The sequence below is a fragment of the Hyalella azteca genome, unplaced genomic scaffold (assembly GCF_000764305.2).
Source record: "Hyalella azteca isolate HAZT.00-mixed unplaced genomic scaffold, Hazt_2.0.2 contig14801, whole genome shotgun sequence".
Lineage (NCBI taxonomy): Eukaryota > Metazoa > Arthropoda > Malacostraca > Amphipoda > Hyalellidae > Hyalella > Hyalella azteca.
Genome location: NW_025944675.1, coordinates 15,725 through 41,617, shown reverse-complemented (window position 1 = coordinate 41,617; position 25,893 = coordinate 15,725). Strand labels below are relative to the sequence as shown.

Genomic DNA, 25,893 nt, shown 5'->3' with positions numbered 1-25,893 from the left:
TGACAAATAAGAATGATAGATAACAATGACAAATAACAATGATAGATAACAGTGGTAGATAACAATGACAGATAACAATCGTAGATAACAATGACAGATAACAATGACATAACAAACGTCAACGTTTCAATATATAGCTAAACATCGAGCACATTACGAATAGGTAACAATGACGATAACAATGATAGATAACAAACGTCAACGTTTCAATATATATCTAAACATCGAGCACAATATGGCTAATATTGCGAAACTTGACGATCGCCTTACTAGACATTTCCCATAGAAACTTTTTTCTCTGTACATCCTGTATTTCCCTAACTTTATGAGTATTCTCGACTGGAATAAACACTCAAGTTATGATCAATTGGCTATTGAGATTTGAAGGCTTGAAATCCCGATACAATTTCTCTACGACGACGACTGTCAAAATTTTGAAACTGCAAATACTCGTTGGAAATATGATAGCATGAAGTCGAAACGCAAAATTTCGGCTTTTACTTCGTTCTTGAATGTAAAGAATTTATTCAGAGATGTGTTAATATCCGAGATGATTTTTAATATAAGGTCTGTAGGGCATTAATGGGATGGACTTCCCTCGAGAGACTACAAAATAATGAAACAATAATTGTTATTAAACGATACGATATTTCTTTTGCAATCTATAATCATGCAACATCCATCAATACATCAAGTTAATGCATCACAGACCTTCAAGTTACTTTAAAGAGCAAAGTCAGAAATGTTAAGCGGAATCATGAATAAATGAGAATAGCGATACCCATAACGCTAATGAATAAAAAGAAAAAAGCAATACCTGGGAAGGTACTTCATTGTAGCAGATAATTCGTGACTGCGATGCTTAAATAAAGGAGGAAGAGACGCATTATATCTAGTTTTTAACACGTTTTTCTTAGCTTAGCTTCGCGTTTGTTTGTTTGTTTGTTTTTTGTTTGTTGTTAACATTGACAACGAAAATTAGCCCACTTCTGATTGTTCTAGAGATCTTAAATTCGGCATGCAGGCTATTTTCGCCTAACAATTTTGCTTTTCGCTTTAATCATAAATCTGCCCGACACACGTTTTTTTGGGGCGAACCATAATTTATTCATCAGTTTGCTCGAACAAAACCAGTCACGATGTTCCTATTTTCTTACGATTGAAAAAAGCCGGGGCATGCAACTATGGAAAATGTTGACGTTAGCAAGCAAAAATTAGTATAGGTGCCAGCGGGTGAGCTGATAGAGACCAAAATCTTTAGCAGGACAAAAGTATAATATTTATCGAAAAAGCGAACTCCGCGAGGAAAAAAACGCAATAATGCGTGATAAAAATAAACTGGTTGCATTACACTTGAAGACCAGAAAAGGAAATATTTGACCAAGAAATCTTCGTGCATGAAGTAAGAAATTGACATCTGTATTCGTAAATTGAGTAGAGTGAAGGAACATGCGGGAAAAACATCATAGTACAGCAGAAAAAAATACGTGTAGCGAGGACATGCGGCCAGCTGCACTATAATGCAGAGACTCTCTACAACGCACACTTGGCACTGCCGGTTCCCTGGTGACGTAGCGAATTCAAGTTCAAACTCAAGTTGAGGAAAGTCGGCCGGGCTTCAGCGTGTAAGGGAAATCGAAAATTTGTTAATACAAACCGAGATCATGTTAAAAGTACACGTAAACTTGTGTTAAAAGTTGCCAAGATCCTGTTAAAAACCGAAAAAATGTCAAGAAAAATCGAGAACATGTAAAAAGAAACCGATAACCTATCAAGAGACCTAGAAGATGAAACAAAAACCGAAAACGTATAACGTGAAACTCAGAATTAAAGCGTTAGGATAAACCGAAAAATTGTTAAAGGAAACCAAACACATATTAAGAAAGGCACAGAAAACGTTAAGATAACACGAGAACGTGTCGAGAAAAATGTAGAATTCTTTAGGACAAACAAACAAAAAAGGTAAGAACCTGGAATACTCCAAGTTAAAATGTATGTTACATTAAACTATTGCAAGTTTCTCACGTGAGCGTCAACAGATATTTCACACATTTTTCTTAAGAGTATAATCTGGTCTTTTATGGCGATGGTTGCATATACATTCCTGCACCACCGAATAGATTAGGCAGTGATAACGAGTGATAAAATTACGGTATTCCTAATAGTAAGAATTAATAATTATGATATAATAATTTCATGATGAATAATTCAAATTGACAACTCATGATTAAAGCCTTAACCTGAATTAAAGCTTGACAATTAAATTAAGACATGAATATAAGAACCAAAAATAAGAAAGAGATCATAACAGTCACTCACAGAGCCCATACGGACGCTCGCTGGGACTGGGTAGGGAGTAGCGATGCTTGGGTTTGTCACATGGAGTGTTGGCTCCGTTGTTGTTGCTGTTATTGTTGGACTGAAGGGCAGCTCCGTTCATGTCCATGAAGCTTCCTGAGCGAGGCATGGCGCCGCTAATGTTCAGGTCTCCTTCGACGCTCCCGAAAAGCTGCAACCACGAGAAACTGGTTACTAATTTTTCGAAGGGAAAGAGTCATTAAATAAAATCAGGAGAATGAGTGTGAATCGTAGAATAAAAGAGTACAGTAAGGAGACGCTTTGATACGCAACAAACGGAGGGCTATTCGTCAACAAAATTCAGACCAGACGAAATTAAAAATAATTGTAAAAAAGATGTATAAGTTGATTGTGGATTTAGAATTTAGTCGTTTGAGCTTTTAAGTAACGTTATTCGTTCCGTAAGACAACGGAAACGGAGATCAAATACATTTTAACAAGATTACTATACATATGTGTTGGCTCACTAACGGTGATGTACACTAAAATAATTACTTCAACCGAGTTTTTCACTTCTTTTGAAACATGAACATTAAATATTTAACCCTTTCCTCAAACTGTACACACTCCTGACTAATAAAATGCCTATGGTATTTATAATTTCAGAGTTTCAAAAACTCTGAAAACAAAGATCTTCGTCAAAGAAGACTTGCCATGCCAACGCGAGTCTCGGAGTATAGCTACCATGCGAAGACTCGTTCACTCCATGAAAATAATCAAGAAAATATTTAGTTCTCCCTAAATGTTATCAACGTCGGTAAGTTTATGTTAATCATGCAGGACGACGGCTTATCGCGTCTACTGACATTGGTTTCTACGTAACAATCGAGGTATACATAAATGATCGTCCTCAGGCTCTCAGCAAGCGTTTCATTACTCTGCTAACTAACCAGGGACCTTAGAACAAATGACGCAACTGCAGAACCACACAGGTACTAATTCGTCTGTGGCAGGACAATCACAACGAAAATGCTAATAAATATCTGACAGCACAAGAAAAATAGGAGTAAGTAAGACAAATAACATGCAAAAAAAGTGCTAGAAAATGTTAATTCATGCATATATTGCGTTCCATAATTCCAAAAGCTTTCAGAAGTCAGTTTACGAAACTTCTGCTACTGCTGTTCTGATACAGCACAGAGCGACCAGTCACACCGAAAAAATAAGAACCAACACCACAAAAAGATTTAGATTTTTCTCATCTCGTTTATAGTACGCAGAAATGTATAGGGTAAAAATTACAAGCACATAATTACAACACATCTTTCACAAAGCAGTTATTACTCCACATGCTACAAACAAAAAAGTGCGTTCAATGCGATTTCTGCTTGGATGGCTGCTGCAAATCGCAAGAAAATTATTTAAATGAGGCCAGCTAGAAAGTGTTCTATCATAAATTAAAGGGAATCAATTGAAAACGACAAAAAGTCCCGTTAAAGCTCACAGCACAGACCATGCAGAGTACAGTCGGTGACGGTAACTGACTTCGTACATGAGTTAAAGTTACTAGAATTCGCACATGAGTAAAGGGCAACAAATAGTTTGGGCGCGTGTTTTCAAGAAAAGTAAAATTCAGTCAGGAACTCATGGTACAGGAGCTACCAGGAATAAGTGCATGACCGATACCACTGCTCATCCATCCCGACACTTCATGATGAAGAAATTGAAAATTTATGCGCCATTGAAAGTATTGAGTAATGATTCCCGTAGCTTTGAAATTATAAGTGGCTGAATGGAGATACAGATGAGCAAGCAGCCGATAAAATTTAAATATTGTTGATGAAAGCACAAGCCGACGGCTGATCTTCCTCAGTGCAAGGAAAACAGGTTTTACGAATGTAAATGCTGTTCCGACGCAGCGCTTACGGAATTCTTTGATTTTATAAAGGCAAGCAATGCTAAGTAACACACTAATACATATTGATTTAATTTGAACTTTGGTGAAGAGAAGATCAGAAGAAGACTCAATATTTAAATGCGGAACAGCCAAAAGAAGAAGATAACAGAAGGAATAATTACGAAGAAGGCATGTTAGCAGCGCACACTACAGCTATGGACGCTATGATTAGTACGACATGGCCACGCTACCTCTAAGTTAGTCCGAAGTCGCTTCTGCAGCTGAAAAATTCACGTCTACTCCAGTGAATTGTATTTAAAAAAACAACTGCCACACAAACTTCAAAACATGATGTCTCTCACCAACTTCTACTCAAGATTCGATGTAGGTTCTAGCTTTATTCAAAAATTCTCAGGGTACTGGGACCAAGAAATAACTAGAGACTAGGCTATTTAATTAACTAAGTGACTATAAAAGGAATATTTACATTTATGAAGTTCTATTCAAATTTCAGTCGTATAAGTAGCGGTGATGAAGCATGGCGCTACCTAGTACGCCTACGCCTTACATTTCTTCAATCTAAATGTCACAAGATTACAACGCGATTAGTTTTCAGTGAAGAAATAATTCAAGTTTAATTTCGCTGAACCAGTGCGAGTTCGTTGAGTTGGTGGTTGACTAATGCAAAACTGCCTATAAAATTGATTGCCAGAAAACAAGAACTGGACCAGAGCTGTGGAGAAGCAAGCGAGATATAAAAAAGCGAAAGGTCCAAAGCAACACGCAATAATAACGAGAATAATATTAAGTAAATATTGCACCAACCAAGTTATTGGAGAGATAGAAACGTGATAAAATCCGTGAGAAGCGTTCGAGAGACGGTGCAAATAGAGGGAAGCAAGTTGTGAATGCATCAGGCAGATAACAGGGAGCAGTTCAGTGTGTGATTCTGAAATGCAGTCATTCGCACCAAAGCCTACGAGGGCTTTTGCTTCTCCTCAACGAAACGAATTATATTTGCTTCATACTTCGGAACTGACGAGGAGATAAAATTTTCCGCACTTATCGGTAACAAATGTAGGAAGCCTGAAGATGCATTCGAAGTGAATAAAAAATTGATTAAACTCAGGGCACGTATTCATATAAGACTTCGGAAATAATGAGTCTCCATTCACGATTTTCTTGGAAGTTGGTTGTTCATTTGAATTTTGCTTCCACGAAGGGTAAACGACACGCAATTTGTTCTCTACTTGAATCTCTGGTAATACGTGAACAAGAGGCTTGACATGACTTACGTTCGAGAAGTTAGGAACGCTCGCAGTTTTACGCATGAGAGGACGACCAGCCGACTGCAGGAGTTCCTTTACGGCGACGCTCTGCCGCAGCCTGTCCAGCAACAGGATGCTTTCTACGGACGTCACGCCCTTCGTGTACTTCTCTGTGGCAACATCAAGACAAATACGCAATTAGCGCAACTTAGGAGAGCGTTAAGGCCAGGATCACACCATACTGCCTGGCACGCGCCAGGCATATGCCAGTCACGGTCCAGTCCAATATTCTTTTATGCATTTCCATAGAAACATTCACACCAGCCGCGCATGGCAGCTGCCATGACCATGATGTGAATGCGTCTATGGAAATGCACTAAAGAATATTGGACTGGACAGTGACAGTCATATGCCTGACAGGTATTCGGCAGTATGGTGTGAACACAGCCTAAGGGGCGCACACTCTAATGACAACATCACGTTAGTGCGGCTGAGGCGTCGTGAAACTTTAGGTCGGTAACGAAGTCTTGTTCGTGCAGCCATTTCTTCAGTTGAGAAAACTGAGTGGAAGTCTCTCGATGCTCGTCCTCGCCGTGCGGGTGTAACAAAAGCTCTGCTTGACGGGTCACAGTAGAACATTTTGATCATCCTACATACAGTAACGATAAGGCATCGATAGATCGATAGCCGGCCATTCGTTTCCTGAACTGAAAAAGCGGCTGGAAGAACAAGAATTCCGCACCAACCAAGAGCTGCAAGGCGTCATAAATACCCATCTCAAGGAACTGGCGGCAACATTACACGATGTTGAAGCCATATTAGCAATCTTGGACAATGGGCATGGATATGAAAAAAAGTTTCCGATTTATAAGGTAACTGAGTCTCGTAGACTCGTACTACAAGGCAGAAGTTGCAGGTCATTGAGTCCTCACCGATGTAGGTGTCGCCGTCATCTGTGTTGCTGTCGTGCTCGTTGGCCGCCATCTGGGCCAGACTCTCGCGTTCCTCAAGCTCCTCGCTTGCCTGTTAAATGAACCTCACATAAATATTAGAACTTGAATATAAGTAGATACAGTGCGCTTGATACCTTGCTGAGCAGAGTAGAAGTGCCAAAACATCAGAACATTTATCTATACTGTGAGTGAGTGAGAGAACCAGAATGAATATAGTTCGTTCTTAAACCAATGGAGAACATATACAATAGTCAACAATTGGGATGCTTTCTGATTAATGCTAAGAATTTCATTTTGTCCAGAGAGAAAGCACAGCAAACTTTGTGGCAGTATAAAATAAACACATAGAGAAAGGCTGTTGTTGAATAGGATTAACCTTTGGAATATTTGAGACAATTTCATATATAACAGCAGTTTCGAAGAAGGAATTGCCAGAGCCAATGAGGGAGCGCATGAACTTGGTGGTGAGGCTCTGCTTCTTGTAGATGTTGACGCAGATCCTCTTACGCAGCAGCACGTCCATGGTGACCGGGTGAGACAGACGCACTACGCACTTCACGATAAGATACACGCGCTCGTCCGCTGCACGAACAAGTGAGTGGTAGTGTGAGATGTGGTGAGTGGTAGTGTGAGATGTGGTGAGTGGTAGTGTGAGATGTGGTGAGTGGTAGTGTGAGATGTGATGAGTGGTAGTGTGAGATGTGGTGAGTGGTAGTGTGACTAGGGGTGAGTAGACGTGTCTTTAGTTGTAAAAGTGAAGAGTCGTGAGGAGTGGTAGTGTGAGTTGAGGTGAGTGGCAGGGTGACTAGGGGTGAGTAGACGTATGACTAGGGATGAGTAGACGTGTGACTAGGGGTGAGTAGACGTGTTACTAGGGGTGAGAAGACGTGTGACTAAGGGTGAGTAGACGTGTGACTTGGGGTGAGTAGACGTGTCAGTAGTGATGAGTAACATTGAGAGTCGTGAGGAACGGTAGTGTGAGATGTGGTGAGTGGCAATGCGAGTCATGGCAAGTGAACTAGTGGCTCGTGGTAAGTGGAATGGTTGTTCGTAGCATATAAAATATCTATTCATGACAAATTATGGCTAAAGTGAAATTGAATAACTATGTAATTTCTACCTATTCCTGTGTCAATATACCAAGGTGTACTTTATCTCCGGTGGCAAGGTTATGGCTGAGAATTTTGATTTCTATAACCATTTTAGAAAATGATATGATGAAGTAGTTAAATTGCTTTCGATAAGTTGAATGAATTTTATTTCACTTTCAGAATATAAAATATCAAGTAAAATATAGAACAGCATCAACTCGACAATTTCTGCACGAGTCCGGTTAATAAAGGCAGTAGGCACATTATGTCTTGATGAAGTGTATACACAAACTATTTTACTTTCATGCCTACTTAATTGCACAAGCTTATTCAGGCACATTCCTCAAATGGCCCGTAAGCTCTCAGTTTTCTGGTCTACTATGCAAGCTGAATACTAATACAAGGACAAAGAAGATCCGGAAAGACAGATGGACTAATATTTAGCTCTAGAAATAAATGGCACAATGAGTTTGGCAGTCTCCGATTTAGAAGACATATCACTGGAAGTTAGGCCTTAATCTAGCAGGCACATTAGTGTAAACTTAGCCTTGAACTAGCAGGCACACTAGTGCTAATTAAGCCTTAGTCTAACAGGCACATTAGTGGCAACTAAGCCTTAATCTAGCAGGCACATTAGTGGCAACTAAGCCTTAATCTAGCAGGCACATTAGTGTCAACTAAGCCTTAATCCTGTCTCTTATACACATCTAGATGTGTATAAGAGACAGCTAGCAGGCACATTAGTGTCAACTAAGCCTTAATCTAGCAGGCACATTAGTGGCAACTAAGCCTTGATCTAGCAGGCACATTAGTGGCAACCAAGCCTTAATCTAGCAGGGAACCATAATGCAGCAGGGCCTGACCAGCAGTAACGCGGTTGAGCAGCGGGTTGTTGTGTATGGACGAGTCCCAGGAGGCGACGGTGCAGACCTCGTCGCTGTACTGGTCCACGATGGGCAGCGGGAAGAACTTGTTGCTTATCTCCTTCGGGATGATGGCGTTCGTGCCGGCCATCGCCGGGAACTCGCCGTTGTTTTGTGAGGAGAAGTCCTCGCCTGAGAAATCAGTCGATTGCTATTAGAATCAGTCGGTTGCCATTGGAAATCAGTCGATTGCCATTAAAATCTGTTGGTTGCCATTGGAAATCAGTCGATTGCCATTAAAATCTGTCGGTTGCCATTGGAAATCAGTCGATTGCCATTAAAATGAGTCGGTTGCCATTGGAAATCAGTCGATTGTCATTGGAAATCAGTCGCTTGCCATTAAAATCAGTCATTATCCATTAAAAATTGTCAATTGCCATGGGAAATCAAATCATTGGAGTATGGTCATATGGGAAATCAATCGACTTCCTCTGGGAATCAGTCAATTGTCATCGGAAATCAGTAGATTGCTATTGGAAATCAATCTGTGGTCATGAAAGATCAGTTGATTGTTGACGAGCCACTGAGGAAGTTCGTTACTCTCGTTTGAAGTTTAGGCTATGCAGTTGTACAGGCATGTTGCATATTATTTAGCGTTGTAAATTAAATGATTACTTTGGACACTTAGAGAAGACGGTCAATACATAATACACAATTCTTACGATTACAATTTAACGAGGCTTTACATCTTTTGTTCATAAATTGAAATAGAAATGTTGATAGGATAAGTTGTATGGCGGGAAATTTTTTAGGCAACAACATGAAAATAAATTTAAGAATATTTGTTCATAATACTATCAAATGACTATATGTATAAATTATATATCAAATGACTGTGTATGTATAAATTAGATATCAAATGATTGTAGGACAGTTATTTGCTTAATGGCAGGACTGTTGGAACGCACCGTTCAGGTTCAAGAAAATGACAGGAATGTGCGCTTCCTTGCCGATGGGCGGCGTCCAGTCGGCAGGAGCTCCAGGGATGTTGCTGCCAGGGGGCGGGAGGTGGACAGCGTTCTGCTCCTCTGTGAGCGACACCCACTGCTCCACCAATGACTGCTCACGCTCCTGCTCCAGGCTGCTCTGCTCCACGCCACACTTGCTCATTACTTTTTGCAGCTACGGCAGAAAAGGAACAGAATTATATTGTTTATAAGCGCCATGAAGGAGATGTTGAGGAGATTATCGTACTTAAAAGACAACGAGGGCACTAAAAAAAAGTTTGCCATTTCATACCAATAATTATTCAAATTGGAAATTCGTCTTCTTCACAATCAATTACAAAAGTCAAGTGATTGCAACTACTGAAAATTCACCTCAAGAAATTGATTAAAAGATAATACGCTCGATGACCTCCTCTTTCGTCATTCCACCGATAAAAAAAAAATTCAGGCTTGGACTCAGAAAAATGAGCGAGATGAGCAGAAAAATGTCCTCTTGTGGGTCATCCTGACCCATTTTGGCCCAACAAAAGTGGGAATTATTTCTACGCAGGAAGTATGCAACTAATTTAATTAATATGACCAATCCATGTCCTGAGTGCGAAGGAGGGAATAACTCACCACCTCCTGAACATCTCCCTGAACAACAAACGGGGAACAATCCCAATAAATTTGAGGAGAACTTACCTGTTGCTGAAGATATGTTCTTCTCCGCAGTAAGGCTTTGTTCCAGTTCTCCTTGAGCACCTTGAGGTCCTCCTCGGAGTAGGAGTCGAGCTGCCGCTGGATCTTGAGACGCACGCTCACTGACCCGATGGATATGCTCGTGATGCTCTGAGCAGCAATATAATACATATTAGAATAACGCGGCAACATTTATTTTATCATACAAGTTAGAGATGTGAACAAATAATGCATTTTATTAAATAATGATTGCCCAATAATAATAGCATAAGTTACATGAAAATAGCACGGCTTACCGTTATTGTTAACAGGCCAAACCAGGGCAAAATAATAGCACAAACAAGAAAAAACTCGGTACTCACTGCAGTGAGTGACAGAGAGCGCATTTTCTCGTAGACGAAAACGTGAAATCACGGACGGACAAACAGACAGACGGACGGACGACGGACGGACATGACGAGCACAATAGCGCCTTTTTTCCATAAATGCGAAAATGCGCTAAAAACATGAGAATGCCGAGACAACATTTGCTAACCTGACATATTATGGGCAAGGTGCCCGAGTTGGGCACGGGTTTGACTTTACAGACGATGCGCCGCTGCTGGCCTTGCCGCAGCTGATACACGCCCCCGGTGAGCACGTCCTTCTGGGGCACCACCTCCACGCTCTCGTAGCTGCCCCCGTCACCCAGCTCCTGCACCTCCACCCACAGCTCCACCTTACGCGTCAGCTCGCTCCACCTGCCACCCAACTCATCCTTTAGCACTCATGGCGCATCACAAATAAGATGAAAATTTAATTTTTTCCCATTAAATGAAGTAAGTTCCTCCCTAAAAAGCTGATTTTGCAAAGGAATTTTTCCGCACGCAGCTCAGTTGGGTAAACAATGAGTGCTGTACCAGGCTTTTTGACCACGCTTTAGTCACACACAAGATATATAATAGAATACGTGCTTTGGAATATACGTAATTACACATGTGCTTTACATCTTGTGCAAGGCCAAACATCATATGACCCTGGAAAAAAACACGAGTGCGGCCAGGAGATAAAGTTTTGTGCGAGTTCTTAAGTAACTTCTCTCAAGTTCGCTGACTAGGATAACGGTGCTAAACACTTACCCTGGAGGGTAAGAGCGTTCCCCACCTTCTAACTTATTGAGCAAGACATTAATTCTAGCTACAATTTTCAAGACTTGCGTAGATGAGAAGTAATACTTGACTCATGCACACTCACTCGACTATGCATGGCAGTAGTGACCTTGGAACGTGTATTACCCACATGTCATATCATACGAGTATTACCTGAACTTAAGATATTTTTCCCCACCCGGAATATTTTACGAGTATTACGTGACCTGCAATAAATGAGCATCATCCCAGCTGTAATATAATGCAAGCTTTAACCCCGCACCTGTCTGCCAGAGATCGAGCCTTGGCCAGCTGATGGTCGAGCTCCCAGCCCGGCTGGGTGACCGCGAAGCCAGCGGAGCGGTGGCCCCACACCTCGAAGGACAGCGCGCCGTCCACGCACAGCTCCAGGAAGTCTTCGGTCACAGGGATGCGGTAGTCCTTCGTGTGGTCGAACTGTTCACAAGAAAAACCATGTGCAATCTTCAACATTCCGGTCGTTTTCATTTGCGATATTTCAAAGTTAGCTAACAAATATCTTGATCACTGAAAAGAAATGCACGTTTTTACATTGAAAAATTGGCAATGAATTTACTCCAGCGTTTAGCACATATATTTGATGCCAAAATAACAAGAAACGTTAATATAGATTCACAAGATTAATTCTGATGCAAGGCCTGCATCAGAATGACGCACCTTGAACGTGAGGCTTGCATCAGAATGACGCACCTTGAACGTGAGGCTTGCATCAGAATGACGCACCTTGAACGTGAGGCCTCCATCAGAATGACGCACCTTGAACGTGAGGCTCTCGCCCTGTTTGCTGGGCATGGCAGGGTACTCCTGGTCCACGATGGGGGCCACCACTTGTGGCTCCTGCTGACCGAACATTTGGTACTGGCAGAACACGAAGTTTGACAGCGACGGAGGCAGCCCGCTGGCCTGACGGATGCTCACCTGCAACACGCCATCAATGAGTTAGTACAACCACTTTTCAAAATTTCCTCAGTCTCGTCCTTTTGTAATGACTCAAATATGCACTAGGTTATAACGCCTTATATTGTTGCTATTTATTGCCATCATAAACCTACTAACATTGGGTGCCTAAAATTGTCCCACGGTAACATGTGAGCTAACTAGAGTTAAGGGGCTATAGGGACAGATAGATAAATGTTAATAAAAATTAAAACGCTATTACGTTGCAGGATTTGTCGGCCACTTTATATACTTTGCATTAGAATTTGAAAAACTGGAGAAAAGATTCGGCAGCTGCGTCAACATAGCGACGGGGGGGGGGGGAGACGAGGAGGGAGAAGGGAAGAAAGCGGTGAGAAAAAAGAAAGCCTCGCGAAAAGGAAGACAAGAATAATGTAGGCAGGACCGAGGTTCGAAGACCAATAAAGAGGAGGTAGTGCAGGCGCTCCGAAGCACATGGTGCCAGCGGGTGCATCTCAGCCCTTTTGCCCGACCCTACACAACCGAACGGCAGTATAGGTTGCAACCATTCTCTCGGCCCACGACGTAAACGTGGCAAAATTGAGGTATAAAAGTAGCCAAATTTATATTATGTCTTCGAAGCAAAAAGGAGGAAGCCTGAAGTGACAATAGTATCGCGCTGACTAACCCTGATGGTGACAGCATTATCGACGTCAGCAGCGCTGCAGGACTCGTCAGCGTCAGCGTCGTTGGAGGAAGTGTCAGACTGAGTGTCAGCAATGCGCTCGGCGGGGAAGTGTCCAGCCACTCGACTTATTTCCACCTGCCACACAGGAGGGTAAATTGACACTTTCAAGGCCTATAAATTGATATTATTTCAAGCAAAACTTACCTACCTACTACTGTACCTACGATTTATTTAATGTTATATGTATCTTACTATACTCGATACGCAGGTACGTATCGTTGCACAGCGTGTATCTGACATCACAGATCTTCAAACTTGGGCAAAAAATATCGATGGCATACACTGCTTATGACATGCACCACAGCTACTGCATTCACAGCGTTTACAGAAGGAAATAATGTGCAAGTCAGTCTACACATGTTTTACTACTCCTTCGATGGCAGTAATAAATAAATAAATTTATTTTCATATTTTAAAGTTATTACTCGTTTACAAGTGTATGCCTTTACGTCCGTACTTTATCGTAATATATCCCCTACAGCGAGCCTACAAAGTGGCAGTCCATCGACAACAAGGGCCCTGGCCAGAGCGCGCTGCCTTTGTGTGAGAAGCTTCATGTCAGGTAAGCGCTGTATGAAAACATGACATTTGTGGCCATGCTGATCACAAATAGTTACGAGCTACTACCTTCGTCAGCCTATCCCTGACAGCTTTTCAAGCTAAACCTACCAATCACAGAAGAAAAATCAGACGCTACGTGTACTTAGGACGACACGTTGCATGTACTTAGGACGATATGTGTACTTAGGACGATAGGTACGTGTACTTAGGACGATACGTGTACTCCTGCGAGTTTTAATAGTACGGCCCCAGTAGCCCAAAAGCTGCAAATCAAAACTTGCGACCAAGTCAAGACCAATAGATCACCTGCAGCCTGCCTGCGACCTCAGCCTGCTGGGAGATGATAGGCACGTGGTAGCTGAGACGCACGTCGCTGAACAAACACTCGAGGAAGATGTTGGCCACGCCCACGAGATTGTGGGTCTCCTGGCTGTCGTAGAAGGGGTCAGGTTCGGGCTCAGGGCTGCCTAGCTTTGTGTTGTCGTTCTTCAAGGAGCGGGTGTCATTGTTGTTGTTGTTGTTGATGTTGGGGGCGTTGTTACAGTTCTGGGCGTCCTCGTGTAGCTCGCGCATGAGGATAAGCTTGTGCTCCAGCTTCTCCAAAGACCAAACCTGCGCGTGCACAGCACATGCGTGTGAATAAATTGCAAAAATTAATTTTTTTTTAAATAGACATACGTATGCTTGATAAAGAGAAGCTTCTTCTAGAATGATGCTCATTACAAGGATAGGAACAATACTAAAGCATGAATAAATGAGCTGTTCAACCTGAGAGAGGTGAAGATTCTGAGCTCATGAGATGAAACTTTACGACATTAATCAAAAACAGATTGTTGAAATTTCAGAACAGAAATGAGAGAAAATATACTTGAACAATTCAACACGTAGCGTACATTATCACCTCCTTCATTGCACTCGTAAATAAGCAGAACACACTTGAAACATGCATGTAATTTCAAACTGATTTCATATATTTGTGTATTTTTCATTTATATTTATATATTTTATAAGTATTCAGATTTGGTTTGTTATTGACCTGGCTTGGTTTGCCTCGCCGCTTGACGCGGATGGCAGGCTCGCTGACGAAGGAGCTTTTCTTCCTGTTGGGGGAGAGGTTCTCAGGAGGGATCTGCAGCGTGACCTCAAATTTGGTGTTCTTCTTGAGTTCGTTGGCGAGGAAGTTGGCTTGCTGCACCAGGTTGTTAGCCGTCATGATGTCCTGACGCAGACGCGCTAGGCTGTGCCGGAATATGTTCTCTCTGCAAACCCAGATTAGAAACCATGATCGAATTTTGGTCACGCCGAAATGTGAGAATATTTCAGACAGCATATCAACGGGGATATTATGATACTTTGGATAACACGTTGTATCAAAAGGCACGTTACTGTAATAATACTGATTGAAAAGAGGAAATTAAACTGAGGAAGATACACACCTCTCATGCACCACTCACCACTCACGCGCCGCTCCCCTCTCATGCACCACTCACACGCCACTCGCCTCACATGCGCCACTCACATGCCACTCACCGCTCATGCACCACTCACACGCCACTCGCCTCTCATGCACCACTCACAAGCCACTCACCGCTCATGCACCACTCACACGCCACTCACCGCTCATGCGCCCATCTGTCGATGCGGTGTTGGGAGGTGGGGGTGCTGGGGGTCATCTTGTTGCTCCTGACGAGGTCGTACGCAGAGGGGGCGTAGGGAGCGTGAGGGGGCAGAGCGTAGGGGGCATAGGGGGTGGTGGGGGACATGATGCTGCGTAGCTGCTGGAACTGACGCTCGTATTCCTGACGCTGTTTCTCCAGCGCCACTGCACGGCACATAAACACATTTAGCGACGCGACCTACACAAAGGGACATCTGAGGACCGTGGCTGCTGGTATCTAATTCCTGCAGGAGGATGAGAAGGTCGCGGGTACCGCGTTGACTTTGGCGAGCATTAGAGCGACTTGCGGGACAGACTAATGGCACGAGTTTGGTCAAAGCCTTTGACTTGCGGGATGGCTTCGGCTGATGATAAATAGCATGAGAAAAGTACCGTTTGTCTTACCCTTAGAGGGGTAATACTAACCAGGGCTTCAGCAATGAATTTGTGAATGATCCGAGGAGGCGAAATAAGAGCCCAATTATGTGGCTAATTAATTCATAGAACGAGTGAGATCTTTTTCACATGTTTATTAACGAGTAAGATAGATTGGAATATTCACAATGACGTTAAATCTATCCTATCTATCACATATCTCTGAAAATAGACTAGAACTTCTCTCATTCATCTCCAAACAGGAAGATGAACTTGTAACACGTCTCAGTAAATAAATAAGATCTTTCCTCATATATTGTCAGAAGAGAAAAAATAACTTGCTCTGTTTGTCCTCCTCGTGCTGGCGCTCGAGGCTCTGGATGGCAGCCTGGATGGGGTCGTTACTGAGCTCGTGCAGCATGAGCTCCTCCCGCGCGAAGTGGTAGTCGATAGCCTGCGCCGGTGTCTGCGGCTCAGACATCACCCCTGCATGATCGTGGTCAACAGGTATTACTGAGAGTGATGTCAACAGAGGTGTGATCAACAGAGGTGTGATCAACAGAGGTGTGATCAACAGAGGTGTGATCAACAGAGGAATGCTAGACAGACGCGTAATCAACAGATGTCAGAACTGTATGTCAACGTGAGGTTCAAAGGTGCATTCGGATCAAAAACGTTAATTACTAAGAGAACTTATGTTTTATTTACGCTTCATATTAAGCGGGTGTAATAAACTGTCTCGCCTCTTCTCCCACTTTTTCTGACTTTTTTTCCACAAAGATTGCATTTTCAAGTCCAGGTCATATCCAGATACGATAATTATCCTGGATACGCGCCCTAAGAGCCCCTACATAATTCCAGCGCCAGACTTCCACCACACGAACGTCAACAAATACAATTAAGGGAACAGATAAAACGGACCTGTAGAGCGCGGGCAGTTCACTCTGAAGTAATAGTTGAAGCCCCACACAACCCTGTCGCCGTTGCGCAGCTTCGTCTTCTCCACGATCTGGCAGGGAGGCAGGGAGTGAGAAGTCACAAAAGTCTTTTTTTCGGTCAATACATGCAAAGTTAGAGAGACTGTATGCGAGTTTAATGGGGAGCAATAATGCTTAGAAAAACTAAAATAAATGAAAAACTGAACTGAAGACAGGAAGAAAATAACGCTTACCTATAAAAAAATTACAGCCACTATTTATGACTGTACAAGCTTGTCTTCTACATGCCTGAATGCCTGAATGCATAACAAGCGTTGATTATGAGTCATTAGAAGATTGCACCCAACATCGGGTCAAGGAAGAGCTCTAGTTCAACTAGCCTGGACGCCGTTGACGCAGTTCTTGGCGTCGGGCATGGGGTCAAGGAAGAGCTCTAGTTCAACTAACCTGGACGCCGTTGACGCAGTTCTTGGCGTCGGGCATGGGGTCGAGGAAAAGCTCGTTGTCCTCGATGGTGAAGACGCAGTGACGCGCAGAGATGCCCACGCCCCCCAGCTGGATGTCGTTGCCCGCAACGCCCGGTCTGCCCACGCTCGACTGGTCCTGTGTACCGGAGCACGTTATTAAGGCGCAATAAAAACGAGCCATCAGGGAGGCCTCCTACAAACACACGGAGGTTTATATACAGAAATTGTTGCGCCCAAGCTGATCTCCGTTGCTCGGGCGATACACAAAAACGGATCATTTTACTCTACTGATGCTTGCTGTTTTGAACCTCACAAAGCAGAAGATTTCTTTTCAACATTCCAGAATTCCATTCGGCATCCCATATAAACCTATATTGAACACACTCACACATTAAACATATTCATCTATTCATTTGCAGTGAGAGTAGTTTGATTACGAACACAAATGTATCCGTATTTGCAATAAAGAACTAGAAACGTCGTACACCACGCTTCTCTTGGACAAATGAAGTAAAGAGTTCACCTTGAGATAGTAGACGAGCATCTCGTTAAGTGAAGGATCAGCATTGAGGTTCACGAGGTAATATTTGTCCTTCTCCACACTGATGCCCGACGTCTGCACGCTGATGCCCATCTTCTCCAGCGCCTGCTGTCGCTCCTGCTGCACCCGCTCTGTAATGATCATGGCATCAACTACATTTCATAGGCGCTCTTGCTTCACTAACGTTAACATACACAGTCAACATCTTAACTACGGATGCGTTACTGCTTTTGCAGGGGTAATTCACGGCACAAACTAGCCTACTACTTGAAATGTAGCATTCACGGCACAAACTATCCATTCTTGGTACGTTGTTGCGATTTGATTTGTCATCGATATTGCTACTCGCCCTCACACAAACAAAATGATTGAAAAGCGGACATTTTTACGTCGTTATAGGAGGCTGCAACGATGATGTTATCTGTAAATATGACATTTGACAAATGGATTAAAAAACCTTCGTTAGAGCGAAAAATTATTTTTAATAAATGTTTTCAAGCACATAACCTACTCATTGAGAATTGACCTTGTTCTATAAAGGAACTCGATAACTTTTGGCAAAAATAGTACGAGTATCACTTCTCGATACTAAATACACAGTGGCCTCAATATTCTTATGGGAAACATCACACGGCACATAAAGCCTACTGACCTGTGGCTTTTGATTCATCCTATGTCGGCGTCAGTAGAGTAATATTTTAAGTAGAGAATATTAATATTCACAAAGTCCACTGACCCGTGGCCTTAAGTTTATCCTCCCATGTCTGCGACAGGTTCGTGATGAGTTTCTCCGACTCGTGCAGCTTGGCGTTGAGGGACGCCTCCTGGATGGACGCCGAGCCATCCTTGTGCAGCTTCTGCAGCGTCTGAACCCAAAACAACAATTTATTGAGAGCCTAATGTGAGATAGATTATTTACTTCGCATACTCTACACAAAACTGACACGATACCATAAAGTTTACTCGGATAGACTAGGTCTTGGTAACAGCATGTGTGAAGTGGATTGACCACCGGGCGTTATCAGAGATAAGGCGCATCTTTACAATAGCAATAATTGTAGCAATACGGTGAAGAGAGACGACAGGATTAACAATCAAAAAGGGTGCAACTTGAATGAGTAGAATATCAAATGATAATGAAGAAATTAGAAATCACACTAGATTATGCAACCCAGCATTTTATGTAGGATTAAGTCACTAAATACCGGCTAAAGAGAGAGGTTTCTCAGTACAGCTTGTTACTGCCCAGCAACTACCGCTGGCAGCAGGCCACTTGCCTGCAGCTGCCCCTTGAGACTGTCCACCTCCTCCCTGAGCCACTTGCCTGCAGCTGCCCCTTGAGACTGTCCACCTCCTCCCTGAGCTCCCTAATAAGCTTGGCGTTCTGGTCCTCGTTGACGACGGCGTTGTTGACGATCCTCTTGGCCTGGTTGGCGTAGCGCAGAGTCGAGAGCGTCTCTTCGTAGTTGTCGGAAGAGGGCGAGATGGTTGCCACCATCACTGTCTTGCTATTGCCGCCAAGGTTATCCTGTAAACGTCAATTCCACATGGATTATTATTATTAATCTAAAAAGCAGTTATCATGGAGTCTGGCTCAAACGAACGTCGAGGGCACGTTACACACAAGTTTAATAGTAAGCAAAAAATCATTGACACCAGAAAGGATGAGGACGGATAGAAATGTCTAAGCACTTGATTCATAGGCTCTACAAAATAGTTCCGTCTTTAGCCGTCGACGAAAAACCTGCAACGAACGAGCCGAGGTTACGGAAGCCGACGGCGACTGGTAATGCTCTGTCGTCGACGGTAGATAGACGTGTAAATGGAACGACGAGGTTCGCTGTTGATGACGAACACAGTCGTCTGCTGGAAGGCAGATCCAACACGCGCTGCTGACATTCCGTGAGAAAAGGGGGAGACAGAACGAGAAAACATATGAACGTCAGAACAGCGACCGTGACTTTCGTGCGCTGTTGCTGCATGCGCAGCCACTGAAGATCGCACAATATCGGCGTCACGTGGTTGAATTTTCGTTTATTGCACACGACTGGCACAGTCGCGTTCATTACGGTTTGCAGTTTATTAAGTGCCGTGGTCAGAAGTCTATGGAGTGTGGCATAACCACAGTCCTATCTGGTCAGAACAACGATCGCCACTTGAGGGTCTCGAGGACAGGCCGCGAAAGACCGCGGCTGATGCTACGTATTCATCGCAGAGCGCCAAACAAGCGGTGATGACTTAGAGTTAGACAATGTGTTTGTTCATAGAAAGTTCTGAGTAAAGCAGAATGCCCAGGTTGTGAACCGAAGACGCAGGCATGACTAACTCGTTGCCCGCGCGAACAGGGTTGGCTGATGCCGTCGCCGAGCAGTCGCAAACCAAATAAATTCGGTTTTAGATGCATTGAGCTGGAGACGCTTGGAGCGCATCCAGTCTGAGACAGCGTCCATGCAGACAGACATCTGTTCGTGCAACGCTGCGGCGTCAGCCGGTGCACAGTAGCCATAAATTTGGGCGTCGTTGGCGAACATATGCGGATTCAAACTATGGGAATCAATCATGTGCAATACGTCTATAGTATCTAACAGGTAGAGTCGAGATCGGGCCGAGAACTGATTCCTCTGGCAGAATTCCGGCGTCGAACGCATTGGAATCTATTGCTGAGATAGGACTCGAACCACCGCAGCACTATGCCTTGCAGGCCGAATGATACGTCAAGTCGACGCAATAAAGTTGCGTAGTCGACCGTGTCAAACGCAGACGACAGGTCGAGTCAATCCAGTATCGCAATGTCGCCGCAGTCTACTACTCGCAGAATATCTGAAAGTACCTTCAGCACAGCAGTTTCCGTCGAGGGGAGAAGACGGTATTTAGACTGGAGGCGAGGCATGAGACCGGACTGCTGAAGATGGTAGTTCAGCTGTCGGGCTACACCGTCTTCCAGGAGTTTCGACAAAATCGACAGGTTGGAGATGGGTCGATATGATTTGGGATTACAAAATTACAAAATTGTTTCTTATAAAATGGTAGTTGCATCCTGGCCGAAGTCCATAGTGGATTGTTTTCTCTTAAAAAAATAGAGTAACTTTTGAATACCTCCAATTTTTTTCGACGAGCTTGTACAATTACTACGCTTCACGCAGCCTATAACTGTTATTGCCACAAAAACAGAAGTAACGTAAAATTAGAGGCCTTGAAACTTCAGAAAGATATTAGTGATTACAACATTATGGTGTAATATAAACTTCTGTCCAATTGGGCTGGACACCTACAAAGGAAGAAGCATTGCAAGGCCTTGATTACACAATTCACCTTGAGCAGCATGGTGAGCTGAGAGTCTCTGTAGGGCACGAAGCTGTCCTGCTCAGCGAGCTTGGAGATCACCAGCCCCAAGGTAGACAGAGACCTGCATAAGACAGAGGTCGCGGTCACGGAACGTAAACAAAACAAGCATGTTGCAGGGAGGGTGTCAATATCTCTCCAGTATGAAATTGTTATGTAGAATTCCATGTAATTGAATTTAGATTTCTTTACAGTTTGGCAACAGAATGACTCAGTCATGAGAGAGTTTAGCTAGAACTCATGAATCAAACAATTCGCTACATATCTTAGAATAAATAAGACCCCAAGTATTTTTTCTTACCCCGGGAACATATAAAACCATTTTGTTGCGCTTCTTTTAAATGTAAACCAAAAAGGCACGTTACATTTTTTGGGTTGCAAAACTAATTATAATTAAATATCATTTCTAAACTGAACGAAATTATCCAAAAGCACAAGCGGGAGACAACAGCAACAAATATAGGAATATCACTACAATAATATTAACATACAAAGTTAAGTAAGAGGACAGCGACTCACTTGTTGATGTTGGAGCCTTCACGCAGCCGCTCCCCCACAGCCCCCGTCTTGCTGGCTCGCTCAGAACCCGCCAGGTCAACCAATGATAACTTAGACACCTGTAATCAATAATCGTCATCTTTAAGATCAATACCACTATGCTATTTATTAATTTTATCATCAACACGAGCCTCTGTTATAATGATTAATATTACAATCCGCGACCCAACCAAGCTTTTTAAAAAACCCGTCATTTATATATCGACACCTCCGACATACATTCGCCCCGACACCTCTGACATACTTTAGCCCCTTTGACATAATTTGGCCCCCGACACTCCTGCCGTACCTTGGCCCTCGACACCCCTGCCGTACCTTGGCCCTCGACACCCCTGCCATACCTTGGCCCTGTCTCTTATACACATCTAGATGTGTATAAGAGACAGGGGCCAAGGTACGGCAGGGGTGTCGGGGGTCAAGGTACGGCCTGTCTCTTATACACATCTAGATGTGTATAAGAGACAGGTGCAGCACTCTACTGTACTGTGCAGCAGTAACTGCACTGTGAACGAGCACACACACCGTGATTACACAAGGCAGCGGTCTGCAACTTATAGCCTGACAAAAACACCATGCAGGCTGTGAAGGATGAAGCTGCTCCCTACAGAGCGCAGGTCTTGATAGTTCCCCAGAAGTTCTTATCTATTCGGTCGTTCATGGCTCAGTTGGGACCGGCAATACCCGCCTCCTGATTTGAATTCTTAATGATTCCTTTCTACAAGAGCAATCCCAGCCACCACCACCAGCAGTGAACACTTTAGTGGTGAGCCGATTTCCTGCTCAGGAAATCGGTTAGGATAATCGGAACTTAATCAACTATTTCTCTCCAATACGTGCTGTGAACCCATATTGTTCATGCTCTGATATACACTTTGATATACCAGCAACTGATATACACTCAATAAGTGCCGTAGCAGTCGGTAATTTGTGATGAGTACATTCCTACTAGCAGAGTCTGGCCACACGCGAGGATGCAGGCGTTTTAACGCCCCCTAACCACCTACCGGTCTGGCCGTATGCGAGGATGCAGGCGTTCTAACGTCCCCCGACACCCCTGCCGTACCTTGGCCCCAACACCCCCGACACACCTTGGCTCCCGACACCCCAGCCGTACCTTGGCCCCAGACACCCCCGAAGCGACGTCGAGGACGGTCTGGGTGAGGACGACGTTGAAGACGGCGTGGCTGCGGCTGCTCTCGGCGTTCATGTTGGTAGCGGCGACCGTGCGCGCCGCGTTGCCCTCCATGATCAGCCGCTCGATCTCCTGCGCACACACATCACGAGCTTATCAGGTGCATGCATCACGAGCAATTGATCAGGTGCAAAAGATAACGAGCAATTTTTCAGATGTTATGCTGTGCCAAATTACAGCTCGACAAAATACGTGAACTTAATTTCTGATAGAACGGCGCCTGCATTTTAGACACCAACGCCATTCACAAGTCTTCGTGTAACCATGAATAAGATATTGAACTAAGGTGCAAACTATGATAATACAGTTAGTTATTAGCGAATACGGTGAATTCTCATAGAATCAACGTTTTATTCATTTTAATTTACAGCTCCACTGCAAAAAAAAAATGATATGCCACATGAATTAGTCAGTTTCTTAATGCAATATAATTCTTCTAAATAAAACAATTACATCAAATAAAAAAAGAAGAAGAAAAAATAAAGTGGAAAAACAATGGAATAATGTCTTACGGCGTAGCTGGTGACGGCGAGGGCGCTGAGGCCGTTGACGACGATGCCGCCCTTGCTGAACTCCCTGATCTTGAGCTGCTGGCGGTTGTCCCTGCTGGGGTCCAGCAGGTCGTTCAGCTGCCGGGGGGCAGAGGAACGTCAGACGCATAGTCATTATTGTGGCAGTGCAGGCGAACTGTCACTATTGTGGCAGTTCGCATTGATGGCAGTGCTTCATCGATTTGGCACAGCAAGCTCACTAATCACAATGAACACTTTTAGTATCATTTCAGGTCAAGCTTATTATTTAGAGTTATTTAAGGCTTGATTCACATAATACTGCCGGGCACGTGCCAGGCAGATGCCGGTAACAGTCCAGTTTAACATTCTTTAATGCATTTCCATGGAAGCATTCACAGCATGGGCATGGCAAGTGCCATCCACGTCTAGTGTGAATGTTTCTACTAGCACGTCTGGCATGAGCCCGGCAGTATGGCGTGAATGCTTCTACTGGCATATGTCTGGCATGAGCCCGGCATTGTGGCGTGAATAAAGTCTATGCGTGCCAGGGTTTGTGCGGCGAGAATAGCATCCTTAGTCAAGAGTTTGTTGCGATTCTCATTAAAAATGAAGTTTCAGATAGGCGGAACTGCAACTCAGCTCGCGCTCAGCAGTCCTGCATGACGCACAGAATGTTTCAGTACGCACTGCATCCAGTGCCGGGTTTTAGTATTTACACTGCATTGAGTGCATGGTTTCGGTATGGTTTCGCAAAACTACCGTCAGACTCTCCCAGACGAAGCGAAGACACGAACTCAAGCGTGCACAAGTTGTGCTCAAAACATGTTCACCATTGCAAGAACTTCGATAATTTATTAACTTATGAGAAAAATGGCCATATATTTAGACCTTATCCATTAATACGCCAATCTTTTTTTCAATGCATAAGTAATTCCAACTAACGCTTGATCAATAAGAATAAAACATTTAAAATACTAGTACTACAATCATTTCGGCATCAAAATTTTTACAAATTAGCCATATGAGAAAGCACAAGAAAGTTACGATGTCATTCGAAACCGAATTAATGGCCTAGAATAATCCAACGTCATCCAACTCTAATAAATCTCATTATCATTGTCCATGCCTTTTCAGATTGGGGCGAAAATGGGCGTAATATTTGTTGTGAGCGACGAGCATTAGGCTGGAATAGGATATCAACTTGACCATCAATAGCACAAACATATTGAGACCCAAATATTGGCTGCAGCCTCATTGGAGCCAACAGAGAGCTCGGCTATACGCAACCTTGACGAGCCAATCAATACGAAGAGGCGGGGGATGTGACCCAGCAATCTGATCGAAGGTTACGCTGACACATCATCTTCTAGTCCAGCGGTTATTACGTCTTCTGGGCAGAAATTCCAACAGCAAATTCGAGACAATAGGGCAAGGTTTTCTGCCAAGCACCGATATGAAATCCGTTTTTAGCGCATTTTCTCATTTACGGAAAAAATGCACTATTGTGCTCGCCATGTCTGTCTGTCTGTCCGTCCGTCTGTCCGTCCGTCCGTGACCTCAAGTTTTCGTCGACGAGAAAATGCGCTCTCTGTCACTCACTGCAGTGAGTACTGAGTTATATTTTCTAAAATTAGTCAAAGGCGTAGAATCAACGCGAATATGTCGATTTTTTGGCCGAATGCCGCGTTACTGGGCGATGCATGTAAGGTGCGAACTACGCAAGACAGGATGGCAATTAGGGGATGAAATATCAAATGATTGATAGGATCCAGGTGACCCTAGATGAGGATTAAACGAATGACGCAGCACGACGTGTACGATTTTGGGACGACGAACAACCCCGTGGGACGTGCACGGTTTTGGGACGAGTAAGAAGCAAAAAAGAAGGGCTTGGTATAGGGCGTTGAAGAAGCTCTGACGAATATACAGCATTGCACGCGTTTTTGTTGAATACTGATTTCGTCATGTTGTCCAAATATGGACATTTTTTGCAGGTAGCCCTGACAAGCCTCTGTACAGGCCTACAGTGGTTTAGGATGCCCCACAAAAAGGCAAAAACGATATTTGGACACAGTCTCGCTCATCTATTGAGTAAGCGCGGTTTTGAGTGAGAGGCAATTATAATTGAGCGTTATTCGAAGCCTCGACACAAGCAATAATAGATTATTTATCTTACAACAGTCTACCCTAACAACGGACACCAAGCAAGACTGACCTTCTCATTGTAGAGTTCCATGTACGAGACCTCGACCTTGCAATAGATTATTGATCTTACAACAGTCTACCCTAATAACGGACACCAAGCAAGACTGACCTTCTCATTGTAGAGTTCCATGTACGAGACCTCGACCTTGCAATAGATTATTGATCTTACAACAGTCTACCCTAATAACGGACACCAAGCAAGACTGACCTTCTCATTGTAGAGTTCCATGTACGAGACCTCGACCTTGCAGCCCGTGTTGTGGTCCGTGCGGGCGATGCGTTCGAAGAGTTCATCACAGAGACGCGGGATGAGGCCTTTGTTGTCATCCGTGCCCATCATCGTGTAGGACTTGCCTGAGCCTGCAGTATAGGTTTACTATAAGTATATATATACCGTCTCAGAATATTGCTCAATGAATGCAATATTGCGACTTCCTGTATCTATAGATTAAACGTAACCAATAATTACGTTTTTAGGTAAAATAAAACGGAATAAATAGTAAATTAGATTGACACAGTTTCGTCTACGGATGAAACGTGAATTAATACAAATATTCAAAATAATAATTGAAGATCGCTTGCCTTTAGGAAAATGGCAACAAACTTCTATGTAAAATTACAGATGCTTTTTTGTTTTCTTCGATACTTTCTTCTGCGTAACGTACATAATATAAAA

General features: G+C 43.5%; 1 protein-coding gene across 5 annotated transcripts in view; it reads right to left on the bottom strand.

Annotated features, from left to right (window-relative positions):
- Window positions 1–25,572, bottom strand: part of LOC108674644 (kinesin-like protein KIF13B) — a 33,720-nt gene extending 8,148 nt beyond the window's left edge. Inside the window, exons 1-27 of one of the 5 annotated variants that reach the window (XM_047884186.1) lie at window positions 25,426–25,572; window positions 23,013–23,129; window positions 22,423–22,572; window positions 21,270–21,367; window positions 20,721–20,814; window positions 18,733–18,936; window positions 18,145–18,274; window positions 17,391–17,539; window positions 16,848–17,003; window positions 16,384–16,471; window positions 15,805–15,948; window positions 15,048–15,252; window positions 14,467–14,689; window positions 13,737–14,042; window positions 12,810–12,944; window positions 11,981–12,142; window positions 11,469–11,641; window positions 10,594–10,798; window positions 10,062–10,208; window positions 9,339–9,552; window positions 8,371–8,562; window positions 6,793–6,998; window positions 6,396–6,486; window positions 5,491–5,633; window positions 4,447–4,476; window positions 2,320–2,509; window positions 1,545–1,616 (exon numbers count right to left, since the gene is read on the bottom strand). In XM_047884186.1, coding sequence (XP_047740142.1) covers window positions 1,545–1,616; window positions 2,320–2,509; window positions 4,447–4,476; window positions 5,491–5,633; window positions 6,396–6,486; window positions 6,793–6,998; window positions 8,371–8,562; window positions 9,339–9,552; window positions 10,062–10,208; window positions 10,594–10,798; window positions 11,469–11,641; window positions 11,981–12,142; window positions 12,810–12,944; window positions 13,737–14,042; window positions 14,467–14,689; window positions 15,048–15,252; window positions 15,805–15,948; window positions 16,384–16,471; window positions 16,848–17,003; window positions 17,391–17,539; window positions 18,145–18,274; window positions 18,733–18,936; window positions 20,721–20,814; window positions 21,270–21,367; window positions 22,423–22,572; window positions 23,013–23,129; window positions 25,426–25,557 — 4,156 coding nt within the window. In that variant the 5' untranslated portion in view covers window positions 25,558–25,572. The other 4 variants (XM_047884188.1, XM_047884187.1, XM_047884185.1 and 1 more) reach the window with 4 other exon arrangements.
- Between the last annotated feature and the right edge of the window lie 321 nt (window positions 25,573–25,893).